At 45.8% G+C, this 27,580-nt stretch overlaps 1 protein-coding gene across 3 annotated transcripts in view; it reads right to left on the bottom strand.

Moving 5' to 3' along the window:
• CLPB (ClpB family mitochondrial disaggregase) overlaps positions 1–27,580 on the bottom strand; it is a 147,826-nt gene that overhangs the window by 79,331 nt on the left and 40,915 nt on the right. For 2 of the 3 annotated variants that reach the window (XM_074954441.1, XM_074954449.1), the window contains exon 5: positions 17,300–17,428. The exons of the other annotated variant lie outside the window; for it this stretch is intronic. In XM_074954441.1, the coding sequence (XP_074810542.1) occupies positions 17,300–17,428 (129 nt within the window). The remainder of the gene's footprint in view (positions 1–17,299; positions 17,429–27,580) is intronic. 3 annotated transcript variants of the gene reach the window in all.

A 27,580-nucleotide genomic window follows, 5' to 3' on the forward strand; every position in this document is an offset into this window, starting at 1 on the left:
TTTATCGAGGTCTGCTGTTTTGACTTTAGGAGGTAGTCCAAGATAAAGGGGACTGACGATTGTGTTGGAAGGATACGACTCTGCAAGCACCAAATTGTGACTCTCTTCCACTTGACTAGATAAGTTGCTCTGGTTGAAGGCTTTCTGCTACCTAGAAGAACCTCCCTAATGGGGACTGAGTGTGTGGGCACTAGCGGGTTCAACCATGCAGCTTCCAGACCACGAGGTGGAAAGACCCAAGATTGGGGTGTTGAAGCCTTCCGTGATGTTGAGTGATGAGGTCCGGAACTAGCGGTAGAGTGATTGGAGTGTCCACCAATAGCTCCAGTAGAGTGGTGTACCAATGCTTACATGGCCAGGCGGGTGCTACCAGGATCACTGAGGTTCTGTTGCTCTGAATTTTGAGGAGGACCTTGTGAATCAGCAGTATGGGAGGAGACACGTAGAACAGGCAGTCCTTCCATTGAAGGAGAAATGCATCTGCCAATGAATCCGGGCTGTGGTTTAGGAAGGAGCAGAATTGTAGGCACTTCCTGTTGACGCTTTGGTGAACAGATCCTTCTGGGGAACTCCCCACCGCTGGAAGATACTGTTTATTACGTCCAGGTGGATAGACCACTTGTGGTTGTGAAAAGACCTGCTAAGGTGGTCGCTAGTTCGTTCAGCGACCCTGGAAGATAGGACACTTCCAAAAGTATGGAGTTTGCTATGCAGAACTGGCAGAGCTTGAGGGCTTCCTGACACGGGAGAGAAGCATGCTCCCCACTGTCTGTTGATATAAAATATCGCTTTTGTATTGTCTGTCAGGACTGATATGCACTTGCCCTCCAGGAGAGGCTGAAAGGACCACCAGATCTCCTTTACATTGATGTGAAGCATCAGTCCCTCCTGAGACCAGAGGCCCTGAGTTCTGTGCTCCCCAAGGTGTTCTCCTCACCCCATGGCCAAGGCACTGGTGGTCAGACATAGGGATGGACGGGGTTCAGAAAACACAACCCCTGCGCACACCAAGTGTGGGTCGAGGAACCAGTGAAGAGACTTAAGAACGTCTGGAGGAAAGGTAACCACCATGTCTAGGCTGTGCCTGCTCGGTTGATACACAGATGCCAGCCAAGCTTGGAGAGGTCTGAGTCTGAGCCTCGTATGTTGCACTACATACTTGCAAGATGCCATGTGACCTAGGATTTTTAAGCAACTCCTTACTGTGGTTATAGGGAATCATTTGAGGTCCTGTATGATGTTGTGAATGGCCTGGAAGCAGGATTGGGGCAGGAATGCTCTGGCCTGTGTTGAGTCTACCACTGCCCCATGAACTCTATTCCCTAAGTAGGGGTGAGCGTTGACTTTTGAGTGTTTAGGAGGAGGCCCAATGCACTGACGGTGGATCTTATGAGGGAGACATGTTGGTCCACTTGTGTTTTGGGACAGCCCTTGACTCGCCAGTTGTTTAGGTAAGGAAATAACTCAACCTGCCTTTTCTGCAGAAAAGTGGCCATGACTGACATATATTTGGTGAACACTCAAGGAGCCGATGATAGGCCAAACAGTAGTACTGTGAATTGGTAGTGGGAACTCCCGATTGCAAACCCTAAGAAGCGCCTGTGGGGCGGAATTATGGAAATGTGGAAGTATATGTCCTTCAAATCAAGGGTGGCATACCAATCTCCTGGATCCAGGGATGGGATGATAGTCACCAAAGAGACCATTCAAAACTTTAGTTTCTTCATGAACCGGTCCCTGAAGAGGGGTGCAGGGTGGGGAGGGGCTAGGAAAATTGGAGAGAATATCCTATCTCTACCATGCACAGGACCCAACGGTCTGAGGTGATTTGGGACCACGCTCAGTAGAAATGGGACAAACATTCTGAAAACAGGAAAGAAGGATCCAGTTGAGAGGCTGATATAATGCCCTCGGGTACATCCTCAAAAGGTCTGCCTAGGGCCTGGCTGGATGACCCAGACCACCTGTTATTTGGGGACTAGGGCTGGCAACAGCGGTTTGGGTTCTGGTCCTGCGTAAACTGCCCCGGTATGGTCGTGTTGTGGGTTGAGGCCTAAATTATCTACGCTGGGTGGCAGGGGTGTGCAGATCCAGCGATCTGACAGTGGCTTGGGAGTCTTTCAGACTGTGGGGTATCAAGTCCGTTTTCTCCAAAAATAATGTGGCCCCCTTGAACAGTAGGTCCTGAATTGTCTGTTGGACCTCCCCGGGGAGGCCCAAGGCCTGCAGCCATGAGAAATGGCACACTGTGATGCCCAAAGACATCGTCCGCGTTGCAGAGTCCACTGAGTCTAACGCCGCTTGCAGCAATGTCCTGGAGACCGTCTTGCCCTCATCAATGAGAGCCAAAAATTCCAGCTCAGAATCTGTTAGGACAAGGTCCGAGAATTTGGACTTTGCGTCCCATGACTTGAAGTTATAACGGCTAAGGATCGCTTGCTGGTTTGCGATATGAAGCTGGAGCCCTCCGATGGAATATATCTTCCTCCCAAAGAAGTCCAGCTTCTTTGCGTCCTTAGCTCGAGGGGTAGGCCCTTGCCTTTCCCTCGCATTAACAGCCGCCACTATCGAGTCCAGCGGGGGGTAGGTAAACAAGTATTCATAGCCCTTGGAGGGCACAAAGTACTTTCTCTCGACTCCTTTAAGTGTAGGAGCCAGAGAGGATGCTGTTTGCCACAGGGTTTTTGTGTTCTCCTGAATGGTCTTTATCAGGGGAAGGTCCAGCCTGGTGGGTCCTGCCGGGGATAAAATGTCCACCACTGGGTCTGACACCTCGGTGACCTCCTCCATCTGTACCCCGAGATTCTGGGCGACCCACCTCAGAAGTTCAAGGTGGGCTCTTCAGTCAGGAAGGAGAGGTCCCGAGGATGTTCCTGCCACTGCCTCATCTGGAGACGATGATGAAGAGCCTGGAATATGGGAGGGCCCCTCCTGCCCATCTGGCTCCTCGAAACGCTGTGCCCCCGCCCCCAAGTCGGAGTCTGCTTCGGTGCTGACCCCAGTACCGGTGGCAGCTGAGGTACTGTCCGTGGTACTGAGTGTAGCCATGGTGCCAGGGAGGACGCCGGGTACGGTGCCGGGTCTGTTGGTGCCAGACGCGATACCAATTGTGGCGCTGGCGGCGATAGTGGTGGCTGATGCCCAGGAGAAATCCCTGGCCCTAGACGCAGTCCTTCCCTCAGACACGACCGAAAAGAAGCATACCAAGGCGGACCCCTGGGACTGGTGGTAAGCCCATGGGGTCCAGAAGGGCCACTGGGTTGGCATCTGAACCGGTACCTGCCATTGTGGTGGCCACGGTACTAGGAGAAAAGTTTGGATCATCCCCGCTGACTGGGAGTGCCGGCTGCTACGGTGTTGGCTTCTCCCGGACTCATATGAGTCAGTGTCCGATGGGGACTCTGATGAGTCCGTGCACGGGGACCATAGTGGCGCTGTGCTCATCAGTGCCGGGGAGCGTTGACGGGGCGATGTAGATCGTTGCCAAGTAATAGCCAGTTTGCCTCTGGACTTCACCAGTGGCCTGTGAGTCGTTTGGGAACTCGGGACCGGTGCCGTGACACTGTGGTTGGGGAAGTGTGGGCCTGTCAATGCTATCAGGTCCCGTGCCGTCTCATAAGTCTCGGGTGCGGAAAGGAGGTTCAAATCCTCCACCTAGGTCTCCTCCAGTGGCACCAGACTCAACGGTCCCTCCCGTGGGCCCGGAGTTGACAGTGCCGGCTGTTGAGCTGGAGGGGATATGCGGTCTTGCACTGGTCTCCCTCCCTTGGGTTCACATTCCCGTGCGCAGGAAGGGGAGCGCCCTCTATCAGCCTTCTTGTGCTGCTTGTTCAGGAGAGCAGCCTGTGAGCAGTGCCGAGATTGATCCCGTGCCGTGCTTGGTGCCAGGGAATGCTGGTGCCGAGGGTCTCTGATCCCAGAGTCCTTCCTCGGCACCTCCCAGACCAAAGCCGGTGCACTGACGCTGAAGAGCCCGGTGCCGTATCCATGGGGCTTGACTGAGGCTGGAGAGCTGCTTCCATTAGCAGCAACGTTAGTCTGAGATCCCTCTCCTTCTTTGTGTGGGGGCGAGAGCTCCGTCATATCTTGCACCTGTCTGCTTGATGGGACTCCCCCAGGCACTTTAGACAAGCTGAGTCACCCTTGGGCATAGGCTTCTTGCAAACCCCACATGGCTTAAATCCCTGGGTCCGAGACATGCGGGCCCAGGAGAGGGACGGGGAAATGGCGGAGAGAAATTCCCTTCAGTACCCCAAGACCAGATTTCTAACTAACTAACTACAACAATTTTTTAAACTCTCTTTAACTATTTACAGAAAATACGCTAGAGGATCACTCCTTGAAGATGAGAGATGAAATGCTCTGACGACGGTAAGAAGGAACTGGAGAGGCGGCGGGTCAGCAGGTCCCTATATGCAGCGCCATGAAGGTGCGACTCCAGGGGGCTCCAGAGCTGACCCGATGGGTGCTGCTAGGGGAAAAACCTTCCAGTGAACTGTGCACATGGCATACTCACACCTAATTGGAATAGATATGAGCAAGCACTCGAAGAACATTACTTCCTTATTTACTTTCTTCACACCAGTCATGATTTTATAGACCTTAATCATATCCCCCCTTAGTCGTCTCTTTTCCAAGCTGAAAAGTCCCAGTCTTATGAATCTCTCCTCATACAGCAGCCGTTCCATACCCCTAATCATTTTGGTTGCCCTTTTCTAAACCCTTTCCAAGTCCAATACATCGTTTTTGAGATGGGGCGACCACATCTGCATGCAGTATTCGAGATGTGGGAGTATCATGGATTTATATAGGGGCAATATGATATTTTCTATCTTATTATCCATCCCTTTCTTAATGATTCTCAATATTCTGTTCGCTTTTTGGACTGCCGCTGCACACTAAGTGGATGTTTTCAGAGAATTATCCACCATGACTCCACGATCACTTTCTTGAGTGGTAACAGCTAATTAGACCCCATCATTTTATACGTATAGTTGGGATTATGTTTTCCAATGTGCTTTACTTTGCATTTATCAACATTACATTTCATCTGAAATTCTGTCACCCAGTTTCGAGAGATCCTTTTGTAGCTCTTCGCAGTCTGCCTGGGACTTAACAATCTTGACTAGTTTTGTATCATCTGAAAATTTTGCCACCTCACTGTTTACCCCTTTTTCCATCTCATTTATGAATATGATTTGTTCATGCTTCCTTAGCTGGGAGGAGGGTGGCTGGGACAACGGGTTTTGAGAATGGTGAGGGGATAAAGGGGAGCTTTCAGGGATGTATAAGGAATGGAGAGGCTCCTCCCTGAAGCTCTTCTTTAGATTGTAAGCTCTTTGTGTCTGGGACCATTTCCTCATGTGTGCGTGCGCACAGAGCAACTGGAACAATGGGGTCCAGATGTGCTGGAGGCCTCTAAGTGCTACTCTAATACAAACCAATAATAATTATTTTTAAAACCTATGTTTAGATTTCTTGCACACTGTAACCAGAATATGGCCTTGTGTCACTAGGAGAAAAAGGTGTGTTCATACCTCGAGCTAGCTAACATGAGGTAAAACCCTAGTGAAAACAAGGCAGCTTGTAGTTTTCACATGAATTAGAAGGTCAAGTTAAAGACTATGGGTGAGCCGAAGACAAGGCCCAATCACCTCTGGCTCTCTTTAGGAGATCACAGACACATACTCATTCGTGGCAGGCATTTCTAAAATGAAAGCCACGGAAGAAGCTAACCTGGACCATAGGCAGCTCGCCGTCCGTTTGCTGTTATTGTACACACAAACCTCAACTCTCTTCCCCTGTGGCTGTGTTAAGAGGAGAGGTGGAAAAAGTTGCCATAGCAGCTACAAAGAAATCCCACAAATAGTTTCTGGAGCTGGTGTGGGAGTTCTTGAAACAAACCACCTACCAACTTGAATTTCTGTGGCTCTCCCGCCTCTTAACTCCCCACTTAAAATATTTGAAAACAATGGGCCTAGTTTGGCTCTTTCTTATCCTGGTGTAACTCCACTGATTTCTTATCCTGGTGTAACTCCACTGATTACAATCTTGTGGCTGTATGTTGATCAGTACCCCTGCGAGACAACTGCATTTCCGAGGATGTGCTTGTCCCCTCCAGCAACAGTTCACTGCTGTCAGCTATTGCCTAAACAGTGCCCCCATCTAGGATACAACTCTTGGAAAAATTCTTGGTCAAACACAAGGTTCAGGTGATTTGATCACAGTTTATAAGTACATACATGGGGCACAAATATCTGATAATGGGCTCTTCAACCAATCAAACAAAGGCAGAACATGATCCAATGGCTGGAAGTTGAAGCTAGACAAATTCAGAATGGAAATAAAACACCAATTTTTAACAGTAAGGGTAATTAATCATTAGGTCCAACTTACCAAGGGTTGTGGTGGATTCTCCATGCTAGAAATTTTTAAATAAAGATCAGTTGTTTTTCTTAAAAGATATGCTGTAGTTCAAGAGAATTATTTTGGGGATGTTCTCTGGCCTGTGTTATATAGGAGGTCAGACTAGATGATCACAGCAGTCCCTTCTGGTCTTAAAATCTAGGAATCTTCATATTAAGCAGACTTCAGATGTAGGAAAACTACTATAATTATATCCTCGAATTTTTCTCATAATACCACAAGCCATTCTGGCTTTGTGATGTCAAAAGAACCAGACCATGTAACTGTAGCCCTGTAATTCACTTACCTATCATTTATTCTATATCCAATATTAGTAATTATAATGTACCAAACAAGTAAATGCCAAGTACTACTAACAAATGTCCTGAGCTAAATTTACTGCATACGGAGTTCTGTGGTCTAGGTTCTTGTGCCGCTATAAATGCCCTTTCCTATATATTTTGAATTACAGGTGTGTGTGTATTGGGATGGTTACAGCTTAAGCATGGCATGAGGGGAATCGAGCACCAAATCTGCATGAGTGTGATCATTACTGCCATCTGTCATTCAAAGAGGTAACATGTCAGAGGGAGTGTGGTGAGAGCAACACTCTGGTTACAGAAAGGGACTGAATTGGGGAAACCTGGGTCCTATTCCCATCTCTGCCAGTGACGTCAGGTATTGGCCTGGGGCCAGTTGTTCGGCTTCTCTGTGCCTCAGTGATTTTAAATCCCAGTCTAACTGATTATAACACTGGTCTGAAATGGGGACTAGTGCCAGGGATCAGATTCAGTACCATGCACACATCAGTGATTCTGAACAGGAGATAAATGGCCCACAGAATCCACATAAATGCCATGGCGGGTGTTAATTATTGTGAATAGAATTCAGAGAACTGGTGTAAATTGCCATTTACTGTCAAATATCTTCTGTGTGGGAATCACAGAATGTATGACTGGAAGGAACTTCTAGTCCAGTCCCCTGCACTCGTGGCAGGTCTAAGTATTATCTAGACCATCCCTGAAAGGTGTCTGTCTAACCTGCTCTTAAAAACCTCCAGTGATGGAGATTCCTCAACCTCGCTAGGCAACTTATTCCAGTGCTTAACCACCCTGACAGTTAGGAAGTTTTTCCTAATGTCCAACCTAAACCTCCCTTGATGCAATTTAAGCCCCTTGCTTCTTGTCCTATCCTCAGAGGTTAAGGAGAACAATTTTTCTCCCTCCTCCTTGTAACAATCTTTTATGTACTTGAAAACTGTTATGTCATAAGAACATACTCTCAGTCTTCTCTTCTCCAGACTAAACAAATCCAGTGCTTTCCATCTTCCCTCATTGGTCATGTTTTCTATATCTTTAATAATTTTTGTTGCTCTTCTCTGGACTTTCTCCAATTTGTCCACATCTTTCCTGAAATGTGGTGCCCAGAACTGGACCCAATACTTCAGTTGAGGCCTAATCAGCGCGGAGCAGAGAGGAAGAATTACTTCTCATGTCTTGCTTACAACAGACCTGCAAATACATCCCAGAATGATGTTTGCTTTTTTTGCAACAGCGTTACACTGTTGACTCATATTTAGCTTGTGATCCACTATGACCCCCAGATCCCCTTCTGCAGTACTCTTTCCTGGGCAGTCATTTCCCATTTTAGTACGTGTGCAACTGATTGTTCCTTCCTAAGGGGAGTACTTTGCATTAGTCCTTATTGAATTTCATCCTATTTACTTCAGACCATTTCTCCAGTTTGTCCAGATTGTTTTGAATGTTAATCCTATCCTCCAAAGCACTTACAACCCCTCCCAGCTTGGTATTGTCCGCAAACTTTGTAAGTGTACTCTCTATGCCATTATCTAAATCATTGATCAAGATATTGAACAGAACCAGGCCCAGAAATGACCCCTTGGGGACCCCACATGTTATGCCCTTCCAGCCTGTGAACCACTGATAACTACTCTCTGGGAATGGTTTTCCAACCAGTTATGCACCCACCTTATAGTAGCTTAGGGTGGCAGATGTCCCGATTTTATAGAGACAGTCCTGATATTGGGGTTTTTTTCTTATATAGGTGCCTATTATCCCCCACCCCCGTCCCGATTTTTCACACTTTCTATCTGGTCACCCTGTAGTAGCTCCATCTAGGTTGTATTTCGCTCGTTTGTTCATGAGAAGGTCATGCAAGACACTATCAAAAACCTTACTAAAGTCAAGAGAGACCACGTCTGCTGCTTCCTGCCTATCCACAAGACTTGTTACCCTGCCAAAGAAAACTATCAGGTTGGTTTGGCATGATTTGTTCTTGACAAATCCATGTTGACTATTACTTATCTTATTATCTTCTAGGTGTTTGCAAATTGATTGCTTAATTATTTGCGCCAATATTTTTCCAGATACTGAAGTTAAACTGACTGGTCTGTAATTACCCAGGTTGTCCTTATTTCTTGATGGGCACTATATTTTCCCTTTTCCAGTCCTCTGGAATCTCTCCCGTCTTCCATGACTTTTCAAAGATAATTGCTAGTGGCTCAGATATCTCCTTAGCCAGCACCTTGAGTATTCTGGGATGTATTTCATCAGGCCCTGGTGACTTGAAGACATCTAACTTGTGTAAGTAATTTTTTAACTTGTTCCTTCCTTATTTTAGCCTCTGATCCTATCTCATTTTCACTGGCATTCATTATGTTAGACGTCCAATCGCTACTAACCTTGGGTGAAAACCGAAATGAAAATGTCATTTAGCACTTCTGCCATTTCTACATTTTCTGTTATTGTTTTTCCTCCTCATTAAGTAATGGTCCTACCCTGTCCTTTGTCTTCCTCTTGCTCCTAATGTATTTGTAGAATGTTTTCTTGTTACCCTGTCTCTAGCTAGTTGAATCTCGTTTTGTGCCTTGGTCTTTCTAATTTTATCACTATATACTTGTGTTTTTTATAGTCATCCTTTGTAATTTGACCCAGTTCCCACTTTTTGTAGGCCCTTTTTCTGATTTTTAGATCATTGAAGATCTCCTGGTTAAGCCAGGATGGTCTGTTGCCATACTTCCTAGACTCTAAAGAGACTGCACAGTGGCATATATTACGGCACTTGGCCACAGGAAGAAGCAGGGACAAGTGGGTTTTTAAAGCTAGGAAAGGGGTAATAAGTTTGTCAATGAGTTAGGAAGGTTTAGGGAGAATTTCATAGGAGCAGTTGATAGACACAGGGAGGAGATGGTCTGGGTCTGGCAGCTGGAAGTTTGTCACTCGGATGGGAATGGAGAGTGAGGGGGGTTAGCAGCTGGAAGGTGATCAGTCTGGGGGAGAGGGGACACTTGTTATTTTTAAACAAAGACATTAAATACAAACTCCCACCTATTTTAGTGCACTGTTAGAGTGATGCACTTAGACACACAAAAGTTGTAAACAATGCAGCCAAAGTGCATATATTTATTAAATAAAAACATACATTTAGCAACCTGAAGCATAATCCAATCTATTACAGATGTCATATGTGCCACGCATCTGAGCTAACTTTGTTGTGGGAACCTTAGCTTCTGGATTTCTTGACTTCTGTGCATTTACATTCTCAGTCTTAACTTAGTGTGTGTGGGGTGGGGCGGCAAGTTGGCATGTGCTTTGTTATTTTGCATTTAGTGTGTTCAAGCACAGAAACAAAGGATTTAGAGACAGAGCAGACCTATTAGGTCCCAACTAATCCATCCCTTCAGGCCAGTGCAGGATCGTCCTTGCAATATATTCTCCCCTGCTTTGTCCAGTTCTGTTTTAAATTACTATAAGCGTATCACAGCCAGCAAAATTCCTCACAATTAAAAGCCTGTGAAGAGAAAATAGTAGCTAAAAGAGCATGCTTTGCAGCATGGTGACCCCACGCCAGCCCTCAGGGCAATGGCCTAACACAGCTGTTATAACGGGCAGCAGAAAGGTCATGAAAGATGCCATAGAAGAGGATTCAGAAAAGGCCTTCCAGGAAGCTGGCTACTCACACAGAAGGTCACTTTTAATCTTGAATGGCATATTCAAATTGGATCAAAACAGGGAATGGGTAATAAATAACACACTGAATTTCTTCAGCATCTTTCAGCTAGGTAGCTCAAAGCCCTTTGCACACAAGCTGATTAGATAAGCCCCAGCACCTCTGCTAGGCAGGTATTATTATACCCATTGCACAGCTGGCTAATTTGAAGCACAGAGAAGCGAAGTCACTCAGGAGCAGAACCTGACTGATGCCGGTGGAGCTGCGCAGGTAGAAATCAAGATAGCATTTGATCCCGCAAATCTCATTTGTTCTACGTCCTCACGCACAGGCTGAAGAACAGGCTGAGCGTTCTACGTGCAGCCCTGTGTCCCTGTGCCACGCTCCTAGACGGCTACACTTTGATGATGGTTAAGACAACAAGAGACTGAAGAGAGGCCAGGCTGGGATGTGTGCTTCTGTTTTACAAGGAAAATGAGGCGGGGATCTTCTCTAGAACCCAGGGCAAAAAGGCGGGGAGGAAACGGCACCTCAAGGACCCAGATTTTCTCACCACATTGCTAAAAAAGGAGCACTTCCTCTGGGATTACAGTCAACGAAACCCTACCCTGCTCAACTCTCCTGGGAATTCAAATTAGCCATGTAAAACCTCAGCACTCTGACGTGAAAATACAGCTCTCAATCTATCGAGGTACTTACCTGACTCTCATCACTGTAGTATGAGCGCCCTCTCTAGCCTCCTTCAAAATCACCTCCCCAAATTGATCTCTTCCAGCATACAGCCTGCTCCTATTCATTCCCCCATCTTTTAGCACATAGCTTTTAATTGAAGACCTCACCACACATCAGCTCAATAACATGACTCCCAAGGTACAGTCACACCTTGTGCCTGAATCTTGGACTTGTATTTATTCTTTTGTCATAAACCCCCTGCTCTATATTTGTCAAATGGAGCTTAAAGAAAAAAAAATCAGAATACCAAAGAGTAAAAAATTAAACAAAATAACCCATATTTCCTATCATAGCCTCTGTTATTAGCTTTCATCAGCTGTACTGTGCTTGTCTGAAGAAAAGCGTGATATTACTGGGGCAAGGACCCCCCCATCTTCTTATGAATTGCAAACCTCATGTCCACCTATGGCACTATACAAATAATAATACAGGCAAAGGTTTAGAGTTTACAGCAAGGAACCTCGAAGCATAAACAAATGCGGCACTGTGGATAAGGCATTGTGCTGGGAGTCAGAAGATCTGAGTTCTTATTCCCAGCACTGCCACCGACTCATTGCGTGCACTTGGGCAAGTCACTCAAGCTTTCTGCGGCTCAGTTGCTCCATCTGTAAAAAAGGGAACACCTCCCTGCCTCAGGGGAGGCTGTGAGGCTTGAGCAGGTTTGTAACACACTTTGAAATGGAAGGTGCTAAAAGAGGGCAAAGTTTGTGATACTACGGATGACCTAAAAACCTACATAAGACTTTTGAATATGGCTTTAGTATAATAACAAAATATAAATTTATTAAATCACCCCTAAAACCCAGTGACCTACATATGCTACTAGTTACGGGCCCGGCCTTCCTTCCAACCAACTAACCCCCGCCGAATCAATCCTGCATTGAGCGAGCTGAAAGGCGACCAGTGCACTGTGTAGCTCGGCGGCCCCCACCCCCTCCTTCAGATAAGCACTGTTTATGTCAGCTTGGGTCAGGAGACTGTGAAATGTCACCAACAACTGCCCAAAAGTACAACAGAGCAGCGACTTAGTCTCGCGGTCTGCTGGGCACGCACACATGCTGACCACAAGGGGATAGGTCCCGGAAGGGTCAAGTAAGCCAGTGAATAGGCCACAAAAGGCCAAAGAGGTGGGGGTGAGGGGGAGGTTGCCTGTAGCCAAGCACATGGAAGCTCCCCATAAAAAGCCCTGAAGAAGGGGTAGTTGTTTAAGCACAGAGAAGGGAGAGAAGCCTTGGCGGTTAATGGCTCTGGCCCTGAGGGCAGGACGGCAAGTGGAGGAAGTGGAGGAGAGAGTAAATGGACACTCAGTAAAAAGGCAGGTGTAGGGAAGTATAAAGGAGGGAGTGAAGGGAGTCTGTTCCATGTCAGCAAACAGGAAACATCCCTCTCTCAGATGTCAAAGGCAGACCACATGGGGAAATTATCCTCACAAAGGGCCTGCGGCAAGCACACTTTTAAAGGTGTTCGATCCCTACTTCTGAGACCTTCAGACTCACAGCTATGTATTCATCTCAGATAACACTAACAAGAATGTCCAAACCACTGCTTTGTTAATGCACCGAGGAGGAGGGGGAACGTGGAGTCAATGGAATGAAAACCTCATGTCCCATACTAATCATGAACCAATACAATGCGAAATCTAACTTCAAGGCACAAAAAGCTGAAAGGAAAGAGTTTGGAGAGACTTTAGAACAATATCGGTCTGGCAGAACTCTGCTTGCCATGGGAGGCATAATTTTTATTTTAACTGGTATTATACCATTAGTTTTTCTCATAATCAGGATGGCAAAGGGCGGGTAAATGGATATTGTACCTGGATTGGTAAAGACGGGTAGTTCTGAGGTGCACTGTAAATCTAGCCCCAAGTCCTGCAAAGACATGCGTGTGCCTCAGCTTCACACACTGGAGTACTCCCACTATGGGACTTCAGAGGGACTATAAATTTAGGCATGTGCTCACATCTTTGCAGGATCAGAGCCTTCTTTTGGAAACACATTCTTAGCACATCCTAACTTGAATTTGTATTTGGAAAGATTCCAATGGGTCATTTTAAAAAGGGCAGAATGTCAATGGGGCCTTTGAATTCCAGTGCTTTGGCAGATTAAATTTAGATCTTTTACTCTGACTCAGTGTAATTACTTTAAGATATTGTGTAAAAAATAAAAAAGTGAAACAACTCCCCAGTGTATTAAGGGATTTTCTCTAAGATCAGAGTGAATCCTTCAGTGCTGAGCCAATCTCACACCAGCAGAAGTCTGTGATAAGACCTGAATTCGGAGGAGTTCATTCACAGAGATCTCATCAGCTCCAAAACAAATATCCAGCGGGAACAGATTTAGAACAAAACAAAAAACATCAAATCCTCTTTGGCCTGGAACTGGATTTGATAACAGCACTCATATAGTGCCATAACAGTGGCCAGATATATAGATAAGATTGAGAGATATTTGAAAATATATGATACACTATGGCCTAAATTCTCAAAGACTGAACTCCCTTCCACATACACACATACTTACAACTGCGCTTTGCAGGTACAAATATATCTGAGCTCATGCTGCAGAATTCTAACTCCTCCATGGCCATTCCAGCACCTTGCACATGTTGGGGGAGATTTTCAAAAGCACACATGGAAATTAGGCACCTAACTAAAATCTTGGCCTGACTCTGTCTCTCTGACAGCTCCTCGTAGATGTCTAGTTGCCAACTCAAACTAAACAAACCTAAAACAGAACTCCTAATCTCCTCCCACCCCAAGATCATCCGGTCACCTCCCGTCTCAGTTACTATGAACACCACCATCCTCCCTGTCACTCAGGCCTGTAACCTGGGCACCATCTTCAACGTGCGCCTCTCTCTAGGTCCTCACCTCCAGGCTATGTCTAAATCTTGCAGATTCTTTCTGAATAATTTATCTAAAGCTATGTCTACACTTACAGCAGAGTGTAGACTACAGGCTTTAGACGTGTAGCTACATGCCACAGTGAAAGGCAGGTTGCGTTCACACTGGTCACTGAGGTGTGCAGCTACATGCCGCAGTGAAAGGCTGCGGTAGCAGGGAGCAGCACGACACTACACTACTGAAAACAGCAGTGTAGATGTGGGAGGCACTGCTTGGGTGTGTGGAGAGCCTGTGTAGGGGATATACCCCAGGGGGTCAGGAGTGTCAGGCACTTTACTCGCGTAAGCCGTGCCTCACTGTCTATACCTGTGATAGCTGCATGTGCAGTGTCTGTACTGTACACGCCACCACAAGTGTAGACAAACCTTAAGATACAGATTTTCCTATCCAACCATCCAGCTAAAACTCTCATCCAGTCTCTCATCACCTTGTGTCTCAATTACTGCAACATCTTTCTCTCTGGCCCTGACAAAAGCAATCTTGCCCTGCCTGTATCCATTCAGAACGCTGCTAAAAAGATCATTGTTCTAGCCTGTCACTTATACCACATCACCCTTCTCTTCTCCGGGCTCCCTATCCCTCTAATGGCTTTTCCTTCTTCAATGCATCAAACATAAACTGTTTATATTAACTTTTAAGGACCTTCAACGCCAAACCCCACCCTATCTATCACCTCTCATTCACTGAAGATTTAACAAGTGGGCAAACAAGCACCTTCGTGCTCTCTCTCTTTTTGCCTCACAAGCTTGGGAGGAGTTCCCCACAAACATCTGCAAAGCTACGTCATTATCCTCCTTCAAATCCCTCCTCAAAACTCTCCTTTGCTGTGATACCTACAGAAAACTTGACAATGGCCAGGGTGCTCGTATACTGAGACCACTTCCCATCCTGTTGACCAACAGCGTCTCATCATTTTCCAGTACTTACCCATTTGTCTGTCTGTCTCCATTTGTTGTCTCTTGTCTTATACTTAGAGCGTGCTGAACAACTTACCAAGGGTCACTGTTGATTCTCCATCACTGACAATTTTTAAATCAAGATGGCATGTCTTTCTAAAAGATCTGCTCTGGGAATTATTTGGGGGAAATTCTCTGGCCTGTGCTATACAGGAAGCCAGTGTGGATCATCACAATGGTCCCTTCTGGCCTTGGAATCTATGAATCTCAGAACTGCAAGCTCTTTGGAGCAGGAACTTTTAGTTTTGTGTTTGCACAGTGCCAAGTACGACTGGGGCTCCTGGGTGCTACAGTAAAACCAATAATGTAATAAAATAATCACAACTCCTCCCCACTCTCCCATATTATAATTCGTATCTCAAAATCCATTGACCATACCTTTGAGAAGCCCTGGGTAAAGCTACATTAACTGTTTCTGTTTCCTTGTACTCTTTATGGTTTCCCGCAAGCCCTGCAGCCTGTTACACTGTACCTATGGAGACTTTTTAGATTTCCCAATCAGTAGTAATTCTCAGCATTCTCTGGGATGTCTGGTGCCCTGGTTGTGGCATCACTTATCATGGCACCTGGAAGGCAGCACATACCCTTCCGTTTCCTTTATCTGGCCTACTGAGGTCTCAGCCCAGATTCCTCACTCGGGAGACACTATGATTATTTGCATCAGCTTTTCTTTTGGTGGCTCCCTGTCAGTGCTACTCTCATGCGCAACAGTCTGGCTCCGGATGAGCTGTGGGCTGAGTGAAATTCTAACTTACTTAAATCAATGAGAGCTTTGCCATTCAGTAGGGGCAAGATCTCAGCCTTAGTATTTTCCTTCTCTGCCTTGTCAATGGTAGAGTACATTACCCAGTGTGATATCAAGGGTCTATCAGTTTTCTTCCAGCTCCTCTTAGCGCTTTTAGCCTTCTCTGATGCCACATTCCTCCATCTTTCTTAATTTTCCACCTGCACCCCATATGTTTGTGCTGCACCTTGCACAATGCCCCGCCCACCGTTGTAGACACTACCACAATAGAAAAGTTAAATAATTATAGCAATGTTTATGAATTATACAGGGGGAAAAAAGCCCCAATAAATATAATTAGGACGGAAAAGGGGAAAGACATAGAACTGGTGTCATGGTAGCGTCAGTCTACCCTACTAGATGGGAATTTTTAAAAGTAGTGGAAATAAATAAAGGTAGGGTATGTTATTTTTTATTAAAATATTGATCTAGCACCATAGGTGCGTCTGGTACATGACACAAAATATAATAAAGCATGGTCCATGCCCCTAGTGCATGAGCTAAATACTGCACATTAGCAAGGAAGGATGGTCTTGTGCTTTCTGCACTGGACTGGAACTCAGAGATCAGGATGCTGCTTTTGGAGCTCACAGAGACCCTCTATGTGACCTTGGCCCTGAGTTCTCCCCCTGTAAAAGGGGATAATGGTATTCGCTCTGCCTGTCTTGTCTGCATAGACTGTAACTTAATATACATATTTACAGCTCCCAGCACAAAGAGACCCACAATTCAGCTGAAGCCTCTAGGTGTGACTGCTGTACAAATAAGCCATGACAAGGCAGGAGGCGGGATGGGGGGGAAGAGAGTTACCAAAAAGGGAAGGGGGGAACATATCAGAGGGAGCAATCTTCCTCCTCTCTCATCTTTTATTAAGGAGTTGCTCTCCTTGAGTTGTCTTGTAATCTACATTACATGGACAGGCATAGCCAGGGCTTTGGCAGCAGCTGAGCAAAGATGTGCTGTGGAGAGCAAGCTGGAAAATAACGAGTTGTCAGGAGAGATTCATAGATTTCAAGGCCAGAAGGGATCATGAGATCATCTAATCTGACCTCCTGTATAACACAGGGCAGAGAATCTCTCCTATTTATCCCTGCATTGAGTCCAATAACTTGCGTTTGGCTAAAATACTATCTTTCAGAAAGGCATCCAGTCTCGACTTGAAGACATCAAGAGATGGGCAATCCAGTCCTCCCCTTCCCTTGGTAGTTTGTTCCCATGGTTAATCGCCCTCACTGTTAAACATTTGTGCCTTATTTCTAATTTGAATTTGTCTGGGTTCGGCTTTCAGCCATTGGTTTTTGTTCTGTCTTTTTGTGCCAATTTACAGGAGAAAAGAGAGGACACAATGTATAGGAAGGGGGAGGCTATTCCAGGCATCGGAAGTGGTATGAAAGACAGGCCCGGAGATGCAAAAGGGAACATCAGGATGAGCGGATAAATAAATCCAACATAGCAGTAAATCATAATTCATACTGTAAATCAATAAGGAGCGAGGTCACAGTTCACAGCTGTGATCCTGACCTAGGAACCCTTACAAGCCCTAGACCTTACCTCCGTCTAGCAGCAACTTGACAGTCACGTAGTCGTCAGCGAGCACAGCGTAATGAAGAGCCGTGCATCCCTTGAAACTGGCTCGGTTGTTCAGACGGTTGTTGAAATCATCCTCCCGGGTTACCAGAACTGCAGAAGGAGACGAGTGAACATGCAGCTCAATAAAGTGGGGCAAAGTAAAGATCCGGTTGGGTTAAAAATGCACCTGGCTTTTCACAGGGTGAAACAATGAAAATTGTCAAAATAAGCAGTTTATGCCCCCAGGTATAATTCCCAAAGGATGAGGAGTGGAGGTCCCTGGTTACCAGTCCCACCCCCCACACTACCCCTTCAGAAGAGGGACAATGGGCGGAAAGGGCTGCCCCACTCTCCATCCAACCAGGTTTACGAGGCAGCCATCATTCAGCATTTGGAGGTGAGAAGGTGCTGAAGGCCTGCTTATCTTCTCTGGAAACTGCCCAGCGCCCCAGGGGAGGCTGCTGGTCGGCTGTTATCCCCACCCCAGTGGGCAGGAGCCACGGTGGTTGGGGAGGGAGGTTTCTAGCAGTCTCACTCCATGCCCTCACAGCTGTAACAAGGAGGAGGGTGAGTTTGCTGGAAGCCTGGGCCCCTTCTCTGCCAAGTGAAAGAGGTCTCAGAGGTGCTACTAGCGGTCCATTATCTTCACCTTCGCTGGCAGCAGCGGGGATACCAGACTGGAAGCAAGAACCTTTCTTCTCACAGACCCCTCCCTCCCACCCAACCCTGCAACTTCAAATGCCTCTTTTTCATTTGACTGAAATTACTTTTAAACACAAGTGAGCAATATGGAGACTTCTGCTTTATAGTCCATCTCCATCTCCTATGGCAAATCAGGTTTAGGACAAGCCTCTGGGCACAACTACATCACCACCTGTTCTGTGTGCATCTGCATACTGGACGCACACACTCCCCACAGTAATAGTACACTGCACTTACCATGCAGCTTTCTTTGCCCACCTGCCATCTGCCCACTAATCCAGCTCTGTTGGGGCTGCCTCAAATAGTCCACACCTCTCAGAAGCTTCAAACGGCTACCAGGAAAAAACAAAAACCAACCAACCTACCAGAAATACCTTCTCCCCTCAAAGGTAAATAATTATCCTGGCCTGAGGTCCAGGAAGCACAATATTCAGCTTAAGGTTTTTATATATATATATATATATATATATATATATATATATTCTCTCACTGTTGTCTTGTGCTCCCTTGTCCTCTGTATCCACCACTTATTCTTTGTCATATACTTAGACTGTAAACTCCTTGAGGCAGGGACTGTCCTTTTGTTCTGGGTTTGTACAGAACCTAGCACAATGAGATCCAGGGCCATGAGTGGGGATCCTAGTGCTACCACAACAGAAAACATACTATTTCATGACCCCTTAAGGATGCCTGGAATCCCTTTTTCCAGTGGTGTAATGCACTTGTTTCTAGCACTGGTAGATCCCATGGAATCTGACCATAAAACCGTGATCCTCTTACAAACAGAAACATTATTTCCGGTGGTTTCTAAAATCAATTAGCTATCATTTTCTTCTCCCACTGAGCTCCACAGAGGCGAATGAATGTATGAACAGCCTGTAAAGGCAGCCCCTCTAAAACATGCACTCTCAGTCCAAAACAAAGTTGGTACAGGATGTTCCAACGCAGGTTTGATAGGTACTCTGTATTCAGGTGGGTAATCCTGAAATATTAGGAGTAGCTACAGATCAGGATTGAGATTCGTTACCAGAGCTGTATACAGGGGAAAAATGCACCACACCTGTTCCATGCCTAGCTCCAGCCACAGCCATCAGCCCCACACTTGCCTTGAGCAATATGGTATTTTAAAGTAATAAAGGGAGGAAGTAAATACAAACAATTTCAACAAACTCTCAGATAAACTACTGCAACTGACAATGCTGATTCATCCGCACAGCTAGATCGAGACGACCTCAGACCACTCTACAGTAACACAGAGAGCGGCTCCGAGTCCTTACTGGGGAGTTCAGTGCAGCACATCAGTATGTCAGCAGGGCTGCATAATCTGAGCAACTCTATTCTCATTCCTGGAACTCGATGTGCCACCCCACGTCCCTTCCCTGGGATATGTTATATCCTCACCCCCTGCCAAACCCATCCCAAACCCATCCCTTAGCACATACTCTCCTGGATGGGGACCTGCATTCTGAGTGTTTTTTGGAAACAGACTTCCGGGCATTATGAAATAATGATAAACCAATCATCTTTGCCTTTGGAAACCTTTTCTTCCATCATAAGGCACATGAAGTTTTCACTCCATCCCTCAGTGGGCAGAAGTCCCAGTGAGACAACCACTGTATGCCCAGTTTGCACTGCATATGATCTACTTCACAAGGCCCATTTTCCAGGGCCTGTATAGAGTTGCTATCTTTAACTGGGGAGAGTGGTCTTTCCCAGTCAGACTGGTCTGTTTGTATTCACCTGTTGTCTCTTGTCTTTTACTTAGACTGTAAAGGGAAGGGACTGCCTTTATGTTCCATGTCCGTAAGCTGTCTAATGCAATGATAGCCTGATTGGTGGCTGGATTTCTCTGTGTTACCGCCATACAAATAACAAACAACAAAAAGTTTAAAGTGCATTAACAGCAGTCAGTCCAGTGAACAACAAAGATTTATTTTAATGCTATTTGATTAGTCCAAGGTTTGGCACAAATCTCCCAAGCAACAGAATCTCACGCTTGACCTCCCCAACAGGGTTCCCACAGGCCAGCCATGTCCCCAACATTCACCAGTCTCTTCCCAGCCCAGAGGCTGCAATCTCTCCGTCCGCAACTTAATTCCCAGTGTAAATGTGGCTAGGTTGATGGAATAATTCTTCCATCATCCTAGTTACCACCTCTCGGAGAGATGGATTAGCGACCCTGATGGACACACCCCTTCTGTTGATGTAGGAAGTGTCTGCGCTCCTGTAGGAGGAAGACAGCCTGAAACGTACAGCCTTGTATCAGAAGTCTGGTGTGAGGCCTGAACCAAAGTAGTGGTTAAGCTTTGCTGATATACAGCAAAGAAGCAAAGCTAGCAGAAGCCAGACTCTGCCTGCTTGCAAGCTCACAGAACCTGGCGAGAACAGGCAGAGCCTGACTTCTGCTCGCTTTGCTATTATATCAGCAAAGCTTGACCACTGCTTTGGTTCAGGTCTCAGATCTCACAACAGGCTTCTGACACAAGGCCGTACAGTTCAGGCTCTCTTCCTACGACAGCTATGGCACTACAGCAGGAGAGGTACAGCACCGCAAGTGTCTCACCGTGGCACAGACATACCCTGAGAGTGCTCATGGCTGACAGAAACAACCTGCACCGCCCCATCACAGGCAAAGGAGGACACCAGGAGCTGCATAAGGCTCCACCTTAGAGGCCAGACAGCCCATTGAAGAAACTGTTCTGAGATCAAAATGGGGCTATGTGATCAGAAAGCCAGAAGATTTAGAGATAGCATTGACTGACTAACATCCAATAACACGCAGCGCAATCCTCTCATCTGTTAGGGGATTCAGGCTTCTGCCTTGGCCCCCACCCTAGACATCACCATTTGCTGTTCTCTTGACTGGCTGTTTTACTCAGTGGTTGTTGGTTTTGGTTGATATTGTGTTTTACTTGCCTTTGATTTTCAAAGAAAGGGACGCTATAATACCAGCCACTGGAGTCACTGAACCCTGACCCCTGCCATGTGACATGTGACCTCTGCCATGTACCTTTTATAACCCTGACCCATGTCATATGACTGAGGCCAGAAAATAAAGATCAGTCACCCTTTTGTTATACTCTCCTCTCCCCCGGGCAGTCAATCCTCAGAAGTGTGGATCCAGCAGCCTTTCTCCTGGCTTGCCTTAACCTAGCTGGAGTTATTTCGAAGCACGGGGGGGGGGTGTTACAGCACCACCATTAGGCGTAAATGACAGGAAGGGCCTTGCACATGCTGTCGTTGAGTGAACATCTCCGACACGGCAGGCTACTTTCCGCTCTTGGATGTGTGTGCTTAACTCTTAGTGACTTCAGCGGGAATACGTGCGCATAGTCAATGGCAGAACAGGCCCTTTGACTGTAAGCTCCTGCAGGCAAGGACTTTGCAGTGAGGATCTTGTACAGCTCCGAGCACAGAACAACTGGTGACAATAACAACAGACACAGAACATGAACCATCTGCAATGCACCGTGTCTATATTACCTTCCCATAACTACTGCTTGAGTCCAAAACCACCTAAAAGTTGCAATAAAACCTACGTACAATCCTGTAACTAATAGCCAAGCCCATTCCAGCCCAGCATCTCTGCTAATAAAACCCAGCACCTGCAAAGAGAGCAATTAACGTGATGCTCCCTTCCTTCTGCGGGCATTTTCTATAAGCATACATGGTGTGTATGTATATTTATTTATTTTTCTTCATTTCCTATCCAGGGAGGGGCAAGATAATGAACTGCGTGCGTCAGGGAAGATGAATCTGAGATACTAGGGAGCAGTGCAGTAAAAAGATTAAAGTGTTATTATTGTTGGGTTTTTTCCCCCATGGTCCGTTGTGACAGCTCGGCCGTCATCTGTAAAAAATGTCTCAGCAAGAGATAATCATCGGAAACTCAATAAAGCGTCAGGGGAAGCCTCGTCTGCCATCAATCACTGGGTGCCTGGAAATTTTCAGGCCTCTGTCTCCCTTCCTGCCATCCATATAAATGTCTGCAATATATTTTGTGCAGTGCGTATGGCGTGTATCCCCCTGATTTGGAAGTTTTTATGAAAAAATATTTATACACGAAATATGCAAATCGGTTTTAAAAAGAGGCAGTTTCGCTATCTCCCTCTCTCTTTCTCTTTTTAAAAATGCAACTGAATTTATTCTTTTTAATAAAACATGTCAACCAAAGAATTAATGCAACTTCTAACTGAGTGGACTTATTTCTCCCCATTCCTAAAAAATAAAATACATTAGTTTAGAGAACGGTATGCAGACAAAAACAATTAACTTTATTGGTTGATATACTTTGTCTTAAATAAAGTCTATGCCCATGCATTATGTATTGGCACTCCATTGTTCATTTTTTTAATGTTGTTTCATGCATTTTGCATTTGCCGCTACAGCAGCCTGATGCATGTGTGTTCGCAGCTCCCATCAAGGAGAGGGTCGGTAGAATTAATACGTTACAATGAGGGATGAGAGAAAGGAGCATTTAAAAATAAAATAACACCCTGTCAAAATTGCTCTAGAGTTGATCCATCTTCTGAACGTGCATTTTATCAAAGGCAAAGGTTGAAAGATTACACCTTCATTTGACTTTATCTCACTTTAAGCTCCCAGCAATGAGGCCAAAATGCTGTACTAAACTAATGGACAATCTCATTACACAGTTCTGTCTTTGCTACCAGACTAATTAGCAGTATTTTATTCTGCAAATAATGCAGGAGAAGCACTATTTGCCTTTGATAATGTAATCAGTTTTCCTAAATTTGCTCCACACAATAAGCAGGAAATGTTTAATTTCTGAGCCAAAGGTCAAAGAGTAGGAGCTATAGTTCATTTAGTTACAAGGGCCAGGAAAGGTTGGCATTCTGGTAGCTGCATGAGCTGTGGTGAGGTGATACGGAATGGGACCAGAAAGATACTGCTTAGACTTGCCTTCCTCAGGGAGAATGTTTGGCATCTTGGACTCATTGGCTCTCACAAGCTAAGGTCTTGCTCACTACTTAGATGGATGAGACACTTCTAAAGAGAGCCAGATGGCACAGGAAGTGGCGCTGGTGACTCAGTTGGTGATGCCCTTTTCCCTGGGTCAGGACTAAACCAACATCCCAATTTTGGGAGCACTGCTGTGCTGGAGTCTGTTTCACCTCAGACGTGAAACTGATGCTGACCATGAAAGACCATAAAAGATCCAGCTGCATTCAGAGCATGGAGGTTAGCACTAATACTCTTGCCCAACGCCAAACAGGTGCAATCAGTCTGTCCACAGAACATTCCCCGACTAGAGAAGTTATTCAGGGTTTTACATCCACTTCTAAAAACTTGCGCAGTGCTGCTGGTGCAAGAATAGCCTTATTTCACCCCAGAGGTGGCTGCATTTGAGTGGATGATGTAAACCGTCTATCTATAATTTTGAATAGTGCTTTGGCATTCCTCCAGATAAAAGTGGCTTTATAAATGTAAGTCAGCAGGCGGCAATGTTTCCAAGTCACCTCCAGGATACTGAAGGATGTCTGCTCACGAAAATATTTTACAGGGTTACATAATCGTTTCTCTAATCTTGACAGACACACAAACCCTCCTCCCCTTCAGTTAGACGGCATGTAAAGGGAACGTGAAGCAGTTTCTTGAAGTGAGGTGACATTTCCATTTTGATCCCAGGAAACAAGATTTTAGGACATTAGACTCACTGGCAAGTCCCCACTGAACCACACTTTTATCTGTGGCTGGTAATGGGCAATCCAACCACCAGGCCCAAAGGGACACAAACAATCGTTTGCCTTACAAAATGATACACTTATATTCATTTACCCATTCAAAAAGGAAGTAGATTTTAAAAAACGTATTAGCTCCTTTTGCCAGCATCAACCTGCTACACAGAATTACAAAGACTATGTATTACACACAAAAAACTAGGTTAACAGAACATTACTGAAGTTGCAAAGTCAAGTACACTTTGCAAGTAGGTTTCATGGATATTTGCTGATGGCAGAAGAATGGTGAGACTCAGGGTTCCTCGGTTCCATTCCAGGCTCTGGAGGGGAGTGTGTTCTAGGGGGCACAGACTCTTCTGTTCATTCCCCACCATGCTTGTCTCCTTCTGCCCTGTCCCCTCCAACCTGGCCCGGACCTGTCTCTTCCAGACTCTTGGTTTCTTGTCCCAGTCCTATTCTCCTTAAGTACCCAGTCCCAATCTCCACTTCTCAGGCTCCTCCTCCTCGCCCAGCCAGTCCTAGTCTCCTCCTCCAGGTTCACTGTCCAGTCCCAATCTTCTCCCCGCCACCCTCAGTCCTTCCCCCTCCCCAGTGCCAGTCTCCTTTCCCAGCTAATACCAGTTTCTCCCCTCCCACTCTTTTTTTTTTTTAAAGTTTGCAGGAGCTGGTAGGGAGCAGTGTGCTGTGAGAGAAGCAGAGCCTTTGATCACAGCAGAGCCCTGACTAGGGGACAGGGCTTCCCTGATTAGGGGGGCCTATAAAGGCAGACAAGCAACCAGCCAGAGGCACAGGAGCCAGCAAACAGAGCTGGAAACAGGGGAGTTTGAGTGGGAGTTTAGGGGAGGGAGTGTGTGGTGTTCTGGTTTTGTTTTTTGTATGTGTGTTTCCCTTTTTTCTCCGTGACAGGCGCTTAGGAGGGAAGGCTATGACAGCTACAGAGGCAGCAGTGACAACGACCCAAGGAATGGCAGAGGCAATGAAGATGACTGGATGTGAAAACTGTGGCATGTATGTTACCCTGGAGCAAGTACCTGAAAAGAGCTTCTTTTGTATGAAGTGCCACCTGATAGAGCTGATGGAGAAGATCTGAGATTTGGAGATGCAGATAGAAACTATGGTTGAGTTTTGAAGGGATTTGAGCAGATGATGGAGGAAGGAAGGAGAAAGGAGGCTGAAGCGAAAACTCAAGACTCGCAGACGCAAGCTGGACTGCAGAACTCTGAGGGGAGACTGCTGGGTGAGGAAAGTGGCCAGTGGAAGCATGTGACTATGAGAACCAGGCAGAGGAAAAGACCAGCTAGTGAAGGAGAAACAGAGCTCAGGAACAGGTTTCCTGAGTTTGAAAATGAAGAAGGGGCACAGCAGGCAGTAACAGAAAATGGGAGAACAAGGGAGAAGAGAAGAGCAACAAGTCCTACAAGAAGAGGGGGAGAGTCAATGGAGGACAGCCAGAGTTCTGAGCCCCAGGAGGATAGAAGATGACTCACAGAAGATGGCAAGTGAGAACAAAAGGACTTGTTTTTATACTCATCCAACAACAACCAGATTCTTGAAGGGCCTCATGAGAACTTTCCCACCTGGGTGAAACCAACACCGCAATGGGATCCTAATTTTGATCTTTCAGTACTTACTAGACCTCCCTTTGAACCGCTAGCCACCTGCTCCATGTCCTACCTCTCTATGAAGATCACCTTCCTAGTCACCATATAGAGGACTTGCAACCAGAAAGAACAGAAGGGGGAAAGGCTGGAGAATCGCACCAACACCAGGAAGAGGCAGTCTACGTGACTGGGGACTCCCTACTAAGAAGAACGGACAAGCCTGTCACCAGAGCTGATCCGGAGAACAGAAGGGTGTGCAGTCTGCCAGGAGCCAAGATATGGGATGTGGACCTGAGGCTTAAGAGGATCCTAATTGCAGCTGCAAAGAATCCACTGATTGCCCTTCAGATGGGAGCAAATGATACAGCTAAATTCTTGCTGGAACACATCAAGGCAGTCTATGCCAGGCTGGGGAAGACTCTTAAAGAAATGGTGGCTCAGGTGATCTTCCATGGGATTCTGCCTGTCCCTAGAGGAGGCGAGCAAAGGCGAGACACGATTATGATGAGCAACAGATGGCTCAGGCCTTGGTGCTATAAGGAGGGCTCTGGGATGTTCGACCATTGTGAGGCAGTCATGGACAGAGGACAGTTCTCATGGGATGGACTCCACCTGAATGGGAAGGGAAATAGACTTCTGGGATTGGGCTGGCATAACTGATTACAAGAGTTTAAACTAGGAATTCAGGGGAGATGGTTGGGAGATGCTCATGTAATCTCCAAGCCTGATTCTAACATTGAGTGGTAGGAAAATCAAGTAAGAGAGGTTACAGCAATAGATTAAGGAACAACAGAGGGTAGGAGAATGGACATCAAGAGGAAAGATAGTGTCACTGGTATTGGACCTAACAGTCAGGTAGGTGATACCGGCAGTAGAATGACTGTACCTAATCGGGTGAGGCATCTGGATGAAGCTGAGCAAAAACAACTAAGATGTCTGGACACCAATGCAAGGAGCCTGGGTAACAAAACTGAGGAACTAGAACTGTTGGTGCAGGAAGTGAAACCAGATATTTAACAGAAACATGGTGGAATAGTAGTGATGTCTGTCGCACAGCTATTGAAGGGTATGTGCTGTTCTGGAAAGACAGAAATAAAGGTAAAGGTGGTGGAATATCATCAAATATTAATGAGGAGGTAGATTGTAAAGAAATTAGAAGTGATGGAATGGATAAAACAGAATCTATTTGGGTCAAAATCACTTTGGGGAAGAAAGGTAACAAAGGCTCTCCTGGGATAGTGCTTGGGGTCTGCTACAGACCCCCATGATCCAATTTGGATATGGATAGAGACCTCTTTAATATTTTTAATGAAATAAATACTACTGGGAGTTGTGTGATTATGGGAGACTTTAATTTCCCAGACACAGATTGGGAGACAAGTGTTATGAACAATGGTAGGGCCCAGATATTCCTGGATGTGATAGCTGACAGATTTCTTCACCAAATAGCCTCTGAACCTACAAGAGGTGATGCAATTTTAGGTTTAATATTGGTAAGTAGCAAGGGCCTCATAGAACTAGCTGTAGAGGACAGCTAATTCAGTTTAAACTAAATGGAAGGATAAACAAAAGTAGGTTTGCAACTAGGGTCCCTGACTGCAAAAAGGCAAACCTAAAAAAATTAAGGGAATTAGTTAGGGAAGTGGACTGGACTGAAGAACTCAAGTCAAGGATCAGAATGTGGAGGAAGCTTGGAATTACTTTAAGTCAAAGTTGCAGAACCTATCTCAAGCATGCATCCTAAGCAAGGGGAAAGATTCATAGGGAAGGGTTGCAGATCAAACTGGATGAGCAAGCTTCTCAAACAGGTGAAAAAGAGAAAGCCCAAAGCCTACAAGGAATGGAAGATGGGAAGAAACAGCAAGGAAAGCTATCCCTTGGAGGTCAGAGAGTGTAGGGGAAAAGTGAGAAAAACCAAAAGCTAAGCAGGTTGGATCTTGCAAAGGACGTTAAAACCAATAGTAAAAGGTTTTATATAAATAAAATGAAAAAAGGTTTTATATAAATAAAAATGAAACAAGGAAAGAAGAAGTGGGACTGCTAAACACTGAGGATGGGCTGGAGATTAAAGATCTAGGCATGGCCCAACCCCTAAATGACTACTTTGCCTGAGTTTTTAATAAGGGTAACGACGAGCTTAGGTGTAGTGGCAGGGTGGCTAATGGAAATGAGCTTACAGAAGTAGCAATTACCACATCTGAGATCTAAGTCAAACTCAAACAGCTTAATGGGACCCACTTGGGGGGGCGGGGCCCAGA

This window comes from Natator depressus, chromosome 1 (genome assembly GCF_965152275.1).
Source record: "Natator depressus isolate rNatDep1 chromosome 1, rNatDep2.hap1, whole genome shotgun sequence".
In the NCBI taxonomy this organism is placed as follows: Eukaryota; Metazoa; Chordata; order Testudines; family Cheloniidae; genus Natator; species Natator depressus.